Genomic DNA, 10534 nt, shown 5'->3' on the forward strand with positions numbered 1-10534 from the left:
ACTTGCTCGTTTCAGTCATCAGCGGCTCTTCTATCTCCCAACCACATTTTAAACCACTCTCAAACATCAGAAACAAAGCATTGAATGTCTCTCACTAATCTCAAAATCAATGGAATGTCTCTCTTTCACTTATCTCAAAATCAATGGGGTTTCTTTTCACACGACAACCACGTTTCTTACAACTTCAGCTAAGGCAACGGAAAAAGAACAATTTTATCTTAACCTGCTTGGTTTAGACTTCCAGTGCCAATCGCCATTATTTCTAAGGAGCTCTCTTGAATAATATTTACGTTAATTGCGGAATTCGTGGTCAGTTCCCTCGTGCAGTGATAAGGACACGTACCAAACGTTTCCTCGCCTCGCCTCTTTGAACGAGTAGCAGTTCGAGGATTCCTACTCCGGCGAATCTCTTCCAGTCTTCCCTTCTTCCCCATTTCCTTACTCTACTTTGAAGCCATTCAACCACGAGATAAAATACGGAATCAACCATCATTTCATACAGGAGCACTCGCGGTAAATTTTAATATATATAAATCTATTATTACTCTTCACTTTTTTCTCAAAACTGACATAGTTCCGTTCATCCACGGACTTTACTGTGAGTGAGCATAAATACAGCGTTTTCTTCAATTGATACATGGAAAAATAATGTCTGTTATTGCATGAACACCCAGTTCTCTTCTAATTTCCAAACGAACATATCGGCCAGGTTGATCTGGAAGCGATGATTGGGATTCACTGTTCAAACTTACTTTGTTCATTAGTGTTCGCGTTAACAAATGATCTCTTTGCTTGCCTTTTAATGTAATATGGCATTGTTTCTCTTTTAACATAACGTAAGTTGTTTTATGGCAGTATTCGCCAAGCTGTTTGCAGCTTAATAACAATACTCCAGCAGAAATGTGAAATAATTAGTCATGTATGAATGTCTTAATTATGTTCAGAATAATCAGATACGTTACAGCTTTCCTGACCACTTGAAAGTGTGATCAGGTAAAATGTTTAAATTTCTGCACAAATACTTCAAATTTGCATCCATTATCATTGCCTTTAATGCGCCTGCTGTTTGTGAGTTCATGTGAAGCTGATTTGTTTTTGAAGAATAAGTTCACAATGTGATATGACACGTTCTTTCTGATGAGCACCCTGTGTAATTTATTGCTGACTGTGTATGCAAAAATACGGTGGCATTGCACATTAATCATATTTACTCTCTATATGATAATCAAGAAAGGTCTTTGTTTCAGAATTTTGTACATGAGAGTTGTATCGAGACGAAGGTACTTCTTCTGAAACTGGGACCGATTCAAGTGTGAATCCCCGTGACCTCGTCCCTTCGTCCCCCAACACCGAGTTCCCAAAACCTGACCGCGATGCCCTGTTTTCTCCACCATATATACTCGCCGCGGTTATCCCAGGAGTTACAGCATTGTTAAGCTTTCCTCGAAGAGCAACTGGAAGCCCATTCTGATTCCTCTCAAATACCGTGATGGATGAGCTTGTTTACATTGCCTTGTTAGCTGTGATGATGACGGCGACTTTGCTAAGCTTCCTGGCTTGTTTATATCAGTGTAGAAAGGTAAGTTTTTTTTCCAGCTATATCTGACGTTCAATCAATTAGTGGATTTTCTTTTAAAATATCTTTATCAATTATTATAATTAATAAAGATAAAATAATTAATAATGTAACATTTTCAGCGTCGTGTGGCAGTGAAGCATCCCTTGTACCCGCACGTGGTCGTGACGCCGCGATTCCACGAGACGGACACCTTCTCTCTGGTCTCCACCTCCTTCTGTCCGATGACCCCCGTCCCCAGGCCAGTCCCTCTCTCTGCCTTCCCTCGCCCACTGGAAGACGCCTCCCCCAACACCTCCTTCGTTTCCCTCGCGGCCTCTCAGTATTTCCCCATCTTTAAACCTCTGAAGCTCCAGAGACGGAGCGGGGAGTGCAGCGTCCCGAGTGAAATGAGCTTCAGGAGCGATGCAATGTCCGCACACAAAGCTGGTAGCACTTTCCCTACGCCTTACGCCACTCCTCTGGTGCGGCCGTATCTCGTGGTTCCTGTGCCGGTTCGGAAACTGTAAGATTTCACTTGTACAATAAAAAAAACATTGTTATTGTTTTTAATCCATATGATTGATGTAACTGGTGGTTTCACAACTATGCAGGAGTAAAGAAAGTGAAAGTGAGATGTGACTTGAAAAAGTAAGCCTTTGCTGTTATCAAGGGGCTTCCATGAATTGCTGCCAACATACGTATTAGCAAAGATCAATAAACATTTTTGTTTCTATAAACATTTTTATTTATATATGTAACGGGGTTAATAATGTCATGGTTCGCAGATTTCACGATATGTAAAACGCTGCTTCACAAACATACCCTCCTTTGTACCCCAAATCACTATCCCTTCCTTTATTCATCTACATCATTTGCATATTTTTTCTGATTTAAAACTATATCAGTTATAGCAGCCCTGTCAGTGACAATACGCCTGCTTTAACAAATTTCGTAAACAACAAACATCATTGTGGCTAGTTTCATTTACAATAACAAACATCTAGTTTGTAATTCTCCCAACGCTTATTTACTCAAATACATTAAACATGCTACATCTTTCAGTGAAACAAAGAACACTAAGCTAAGATTGTAGGTGTAGGTGTTCAAGAATGCTAACACAGTGACATAGAATCATTTGTTTACGTCTCGTGAAAGAATCTTTAACCAGGATGCCTCTCGATCAGTAGATAAAAATGTCACATCAAGATATCAACTACTTACTGTACAAATAAGCCATCAAGAATTTAATGCTCGTTTCCCCTTGCTCTTATGTAATGGCCGCCCCAGATCAAATTAAAATATCGGAAATATTCACAAAGCTCGAAAACTCTTGTAACTCCAGTGTGCTTCCTTGCTTTACTTTGATTATTATATCAGCGAATAAAATCTTCATTGTAAAGATCATGAATTTGGCGAAGGAATCAAAGAAAAGGAGAAGCGAAAAAACGTAATAAAAATCTGCGATTGCCCAAATCAGTTAAAATTGTTATATTGGTAGCACAACCGCGATGACGCAGAATGACAATGTTTATCATATTATTATTTACTAAAATGCGTTTGTAAACAGATATATGAATTTTCGTTAAATCTATCAATGCAAATCTCATTATTAGGAGAAGGTTAGCTTCAAATCATATTATCTGTAAAAGTGAATCATACCTGATTCATTGTCACGGCTTCCTTACGGAATTTATGAATGGCAAATTACCCACTTGTTTAATGGGTCGTTTATGTTGACCCCTTGTATGAGGTCCGGAAACGCACACTCGGGTCACGTGGATTGACGTCACTGATCTTAAAACGAAACCAAGATTTTCTGAAAAACATTGCGCCAGATGATGACGTCACACCAAATCATATTAAGCGTAAAAGTGATTAGATAACGAAGAAATTAGTTAGATTGTCTAAACTTGAATGGTACTTTATATAATTTGAAGATACAGTGTGGCAAAACTGAGTGAAATTACGATTGCATGTTCATTTAGTAATAGATAGTAGCACTCGTACTACTTTCCTCGGCGCTATGTTCTGAGTTGCGTGGTTTGTTTACATTGACTCCGAGCGATAAGTTTAGGGAATTTTATCCTAAAATTGAAACTAATTATGGCTCTCAAGCTTTGTATTTGACTTTCTTGATTAGTCTACGTGTAGTTCTTCCATTTTATTAGCAATTTATGTTTGTTTTCCAATATACCTCTAGATTAACCAAAATGAGAGATAGAGAGGAAAGAGAGAGAGAAAAAAACTAAAGTTAGATGTGAAAAATCCGTTTCTTTCAAGAAAAATACGGATAAAGAAAGAAGATGAAAGAGACAAAGAGAAACCGAGAAATATAAATAATTCGCATATCTAAGGAATATAAATTCCTTCACTTTATCTGGATATATTTACAAATAAACTTTAAAGAATATTTGATTTTCTAACGATTTTTCATTGAAAACTGATCTTAAACCGCTAGTTTGTCTGCATTCCCCGAGCAATAAACCCTTTGTTGCATAAAAATTGTAACCTCGAACGAAATCACAATATATTCCCTGTGCAATACTGTTGCATAATTCTTTAAACGCCAAAAATATGAATATATTCATTGTGCACTACTGTCGCATAATACATCAGACTCGACAAAAATAAGAATAACGAAAATAGAAGATTCCGAATCCTTGTACGAAATCTAATTATCTCTAAACCCGATTTAATTCTCTCTAAAGCCGATCTAATTCTCTCTAAACCCGATCTAATTCCCTCTAAACCCGATCTAACTCTTTTTAAACCCGATCTAACTCTTTTTAAACCCGATCTAACTCTTTTTAAACCCGATCTAACTCTCTCTAAACCCGATCTAATTCTCTTTAAACCCGATCTAATTCTCCATAAACTCGATCTAATCCTCCCTAAACCCTATCTAACTCTCCCTAAATCCGATCTAATTCTCCCTAAACCCGATCTAATTCTCCCTAAACCCGATTTGATTCTCCCTAAACCCGATCAAACCCTCTCTAAACCCGATCCCTCTTCAAACCAAGAACAAAAGCCTTCAAACACCACCAAGAAGCCTTAACTTATTGCATACCGCAGCCAGCCTTGCAAATTCCGCTGACTCATTGCAACCCCGAGATCATTTGTCTCAATAAAGCTGTCTCTTGTACACAAATCGCCTGGATTAATTGCCGGTGATAAATGTAATTAGCGGTGTCCTGTTTCGCAATTTGTTCATGTTCTGGTACTAGCGTTTTCAGGGGTTATTAGTTGTCTTGTGACATACGTGTTCTTCTTAGCTTTATCTTCATTTTATTATTATTACCATCTTCGCATGTTCGTCATCATTCATGCGATAATCATTATCATTATTATTACTGTTATCAATAATGATGATAACAATGATAATAATAATAATGATGATAATGATGCTAATTGTTATTATCATCTACGTTGTTATTGTTATCATTATTATTATCATTATTATTATCATTATTATTATTATTATCATTATTATTATTATTATTGTTGTTGTTGTTGTTATTATCATTATTATTATTATTATTATTATTATTATTATTATTATTATTATTATTATTATTGTCATTATTATTATTATTATTATTATTATTATTATTATTATTATTATCATTATTATTATTATTACTATCATCATTATCATGTTTCATTATCATTATTATTATCATTATTTTTATCATTATTATATATATTATAATCATTATTATTCATCATAATCTTTACTATTCTTCTTCTTATTATTATTATTATCATTATCATCATTGTTATCATAATTATCATTATTATTATTATTACATTATCATCACTATTATTATTACTATCTATTTTATTACTATGGCTGTTTTTATTACAACTGTTGTTACTATTACCATGTTTTCATGATTATTATCACTATCATTTTTATTGTTACCATTATTATCAACATTAACATTTGTATTATTATTTTTGTAATCATCATTGTGATTGTTTTGTTATTATAATTACTTTTATCTTTAAGATTATCATAATCATTGATATCATCATTATTTTCATCATTACTGTCAGCATTATCATCATCATCATTATCATTATCATTATCATTATCATTATCATCATCATCATCATCATCATCATCATCATCATCATCATCACCATCATCATCATCATCATCATCATTATTATTATCATTCTGTTATCAACATTGTAATTGCTACTATTATTACTATCACTTATGACATTAGTAGTAGTAGTAGTAATATTCATTTCATTATAATATATATTTTTCAGTTTCATCTCATTCGCTTAAAAAAATGGCTTGTTTGTCTTTCAAAGCCACTCAACGTATTTACACGCCAAACAAAAAACGAAACGAAACAAAACAGGTCGTTCAAAAAGACAAAGTTAATCCGCCAAGCAAACTAATTAAGAAGAAAGAGACGAAGAAAATTATTTGAGAATAAACAAGAGGTGATGATGCCACAAAAGGGAAAATTAATAACAGTGTTCTGAAGGAGACCAAACAAGCTGAAGTAAATAAGTAAAGCAAACTAAATCTCGGAAAAAAGAATAATGGAAACAGAAATACGAAATAAAAGTATATTGTAAAATACACAAAGCGGTGTTGCTATAAAAGAGAAGCTCAAATCACATAAAAAAAGAACACCTGCTTCCCCAATAAAGAAGGGGAAGAAAGATACATGGAAGAAAGGAAAAAATAAAGAAAGAGAAAGAAGAGAAGAAAAAGAAAGAGAAAAAAAACGAAAGAAAGAATGAAAGAAGAAAGATATAAAAAAAAGAAAGAAGAAAGACAGAAAATAGAAAGAAGAAAGAAGGAAAAGACAGAAACAAAGAAAGAAAAAAGAAAAAATAGAAAGTAAGAAAAAATAAAAACAATAAAAATGAAAGAAATAAAACACCAAATAGACAAGAAACCCCCAGAGAGCGCATACCTCCGCCAAAGCAACAGGGTCACCGATAAAATAAAATAAAAAAAATCCTAGATCCGCATCTGTATCCGGATCACCACCAAAATCCAATAGCACCTAAACAAGGCTAAGACACAGCTCTGATAAAATTTCATAAACAATCTGTCCATAACTTTTCGAGTTTTCCTACTACCTCCCCCCCCAAAAAAAAAAAAAAATATATATATATAAACAATAAATAAATAAAAATAATAATGAAAAAAATAAAAAGATAAAAGAATAATAAAAAACAAGAAATAAACGATAAAGAAAGACATAAAAAAGAAAAATCATAACCTCCTTGACACAGGTAATACAGAAAAGACGTGTGTCATGTCACGGCCGGATGCCCTCGGGTTTTAATCAATACTTCCCTCTTTCTCTTTCTCTCTCAAAGTCCATTTCCTGTTGACTTATCCCGGTGAGACAATAATGTTATTGATAACGGGATTGCTCATATCAACACCGATGGTTATTACTGAAATGAGGGTGATGAGTCATATTATATTGTCGTAAAAAGGTTGATATATTGATGGCAATATGATGATGATGATGATGATTGTGATGATAACGTTGATAATACAAGTAGTAATGGCATAAGAGATTGCTCTTATTATCATTATCATTATTAATATCATCATTATCATTATCGTTATTATTTTAATTATTATTATCACCAGTAGCATGATAATAAGAATTATTGCAATTACCATCATCAACACTATCATCGTTGCTATTGTTATCATAATCATTATCATTATTATTTTTATAATTCTTATCATAATTTCTATCATTATTATTATCATTAGTCTTATTCTTGTTATCTTTATTATTATTATTATTATTATTATCATTATCATCAATATCATTATCTTTGTTATCATCATAGTCATTACTAACATCATTGTTATGATCATTATCATTATTATTTTTATTATTATTGTTGTTGTTATTATCATAATCATTATCCTCTTCATCCTTATCATTATTATATCATCATCATCATTGTTGTTGTAATTGTTGTTGTGGTTGCTGTTGTGATTATGATTGCTATCATAAATATATTGTCATATTAGATTTTAGCATAAAATATATATATATATATATCAATGTTAATGATCATTATAACGATAACCCCCTTTTACTACTATCACTAATGATAATGATAATAATAATAACATCAGTGGTAATAATAATGACGCCAATGATGACAATAACAAAAATATGACATTAACAACAATGGAAATTATATAAAAAATAATATCAATAAGAACCACAAGAACCGAGAGAGCGCATACCTCCGCCATGGCAACAGGGTCACTGATGCAATAAAGATAATCACTCTTGAAGAATTATATTAATGATAATGATAATGATTCAAGTGCCAAAAAGTTTAAATTGTCCCTATCTCGTAATGTTCATGAATCCTTTAAATGATTCCTGGTTTAATATCATGATCCGGATTACCACCAAATTTTAATAGCAAGTAATTTGGTCTAAGACACACCTCTGGTAAGAATTTCATAAAGAACTTCATTTTTTTTAGTTATCCTACTAACCAATGAACAAACAAACGAAAAAAAACTTTCATAGAAATCTGTTGATAACTTTTTTTTAGTTATCCAAAGAATAAACAAACAAACCAACACGACCAAAAACATATCTTTCTTGGCGGAAGTAACTGTACTGATAACAGTGGCAATAACAGTAATGATAAGGTCAAGAACAACCCAATCATCAAAGAAAATGTAGTACTTGTAGTAGGCTATGTCAATAGTAGTCTCACACGTCGTAGCAGTGTGAGTGACAGCGACAGGAACACCAAAGGCACCGAACATGACATAAAAAAAGTAAAATATATCAATAAATAGATTCCTGGACTTCTTTCTCTGTGATTACGTAACAGCGAATTTGCTCCTGGCCGGTATATTGACTTCCTCTGAAGCCCAGAACTCTTGCTTGAGTTAAATTATGAAATTCTTAAAGGTATATTTTTTTGCTGTTGTATTTCTGTATTCTCTTTGACTAACCGCCTTTCCTGCTCTAAGTGGAGGTGGGGGCGCTATGTCTGCAGAGGACTTGGGTTATAAATATTCAAAAGTGTATTTTCTATTGTGGTATTTTTTATATTCTCATTGACTAACCGATTTCTCTTCTCTAAGTAAACGTTCGGGCTATGTCTGCAGATGATTGTGCTCCGAACTAAAGCAATTTCACAACAATGGTATAAATGATGATGATAATTTTATTGGATAATGACAAATAGCTACTAATACTACTAATGATGATGATGGTGCGTTAGGATCGTTTTCTTTCTACTTTGACTTTAACCCCAAAAGCTGATGCCAATACTTACAGCTGGGTCAACCAAGGGGGGTTGGACAGCGGCTGACCCGAGAACATGTAATTACAAATTCAGAGATGGCAACAGGAACAACGAAGGGAAGGGCAAGAAAACACCCGAATATGCCGAAGGCCTTTTCACTATTGCTTCGTCAGGGCATTGGGAAGCAATAGCGAAAAGGCCTTCGGCATATTCGTGTTTTCTTGCCCTTCCCTTCGTAATTCCTGTTGCAATTTATTCGTCATGTATTCCACACACACACATGCACGCACACACACACACACACACACACACACACACACACACACAAACACACACACATATACATAGAGATACGGTACCCTTGACTGTATCATCATTAAGAAGCCTATAGCGTTCTTAAACAGGTATGATGGAGAACGGGCAGACCAGGCTACGAAATCCACGTTTGAATAAATCTCCGCCATTTTCGCTCGTAACGTAAACACAAGATTTATTGGGGGAAAAGTGACCTCCTCCGGGCGTACCCTGGCCGCCGCGGTCGCTTCAAGGGCCCCGAATCGCCACGGGGGATCTGGCTCGGTATCTTCTTCCCACTCGCTTTTGAAGCAAGGAATTCGATACGACGGGCAGGGAATTCTCGCGGCCAAAGGGGTTCCGTGTTTGCGTTTGATTCCTTATTCGTGAAGGGTTTGCGGATTTATACTTCGTGATGCAGGAGCCTCCGATTCTTCGCAGTTTGAGAAAAGACGAAATGGAAAAAAGGGAATGCTGATCGTCAACAATTTTATAGGGTTTTGTTTTAGCGGAGTGAAGCTGGATTCGTCATTTAAAAGAAAGGAAATAATGCACTGAACAAAATTAAAAGGAGATGTAACGAGAGGGAGAGAGAAAGAAATAGGAATACATTTATTTAATCAATACAAAACGTCCATATGGTTCCTAACCAGACAAAATAAAAGAGAAAAAAAGAAAAAGACAAAGAAAGAAAGAAAGAAAAAAACTAGCCATAAAAAAGTGTTATAAGTAAAATAAAAATAATAAAAAAAACTATACACGAAAAAAAAGAAAGAAAAAAGTGAAAAAAGTAAAAAAAAAATCCTGCTTCTTGTCATGGTCGAAAGCTCTTAGGGAATAAATCGATGGCTTTCCCTTACTCTCTGTCGCCCTCAAGCAAAATATTACTCTCCTTATTCATTATCGTTTACTTATCGCTTTTGCTTTGCCCTTTCCGAGAACTGATTGATTTTTCTTGTTTTGCTTTTGTTTGATGTGTCAATATTGAAGATGGAAATGCTTTTTCTTTTTCTTTTCTCTTTTCCTCCTTCTTCATCTTTGTCTTCTTCTCCTTCTTCTTCCCTTTCTTCTTCTTCTTCTTCTCTTTCTCTTCCTTCTTCTTCTTCTTCTTCTTCTTCTTCTTCCTCTACTTCTTCTTCTTCTTCTTCCTCTACTTCTTCTTCTTCTTCTTCCCTTTCTTCTCCTCCTCCTCCTCCTCCTCCTCCTCCTCCTCCTCCTGATAATGATAATAATTATGATAATGAAAATAGGAGCAATAATCATAATATAAAAAAATAATATCAATAATGGTAATAACATCAACGAAAAACAAACCAAACTCAGGATAACAGCTTAGGAAGAAAAAAACTTTTATCATAACCCAACCACCCTCTGTCAACCCCATCCCCCGCCCCCACT

The 10534-nt window shown here is 34.4% G+C and overlaps 1 protein-coding gene across 1 annotated transcript; it reads left to right on the forward strand.

The window, feature by feature from the left end:
* Positions 1-1354: 1354 nt before the first annotated feature.
* LOC113812766 (uncharacterized) lies at positions 1355-2197 on the forward strand. Its single transcript, XM_070137499.1, has 3 exons — positions 1355-1579; positions 1699-2081; positions 2170-2197. The coding sequence occupies exons 1-3, from the start codon at positions 1490-1492 to the stop codon at positions 2195-2197; spliced, it is 501 nt and encodes a 166-aa protein (XP_069993600.1). The 5' UTR covers positions 1355-1489.
* The last annotated feature ends 8337 nt before the right edge of the window (positions 2198-10534 follow it).

The sequence above is a fragment of the Penaeus vannamei genome, chromosome 23, assembly GCF_042767895.1.
Source record: "Penaeus vannamei isolate JL-2024 chromosome 23, ASM4276789v1, whole genome shotgun sequence".
NCBI lineage: Eukaryota > Metazoa > Arthropoda > Malacostraca > Decapoda > Penaeidae > Penaeus > Penaeus vannamei.

Bases quoted from the DNA above. Each gene is read 5' to 3' on its own strand.
- LOC113812766 (XM_070137499.1), top strand. From the start codon at position 1,490: ATGGATGAGCTTGTTTACATTGCCTTGTTAGCTGTGATGATGACGGCG. The intron at 1,580-1,698 runs GTAAGTTTTTTT...TAACATTTTCAG, and splicing joins GTTTATATCAGTGTAGAAAG to CGTCGTGTGGCAGTGAAGCA. The intron at 2,082-2,169 runs GTAAGATTTCAC...ACAACTATGCAG, and splicing joins CCTGTGCCGGTTCGGAAACT to GAGTAAAGAAAGTGAAAGTG.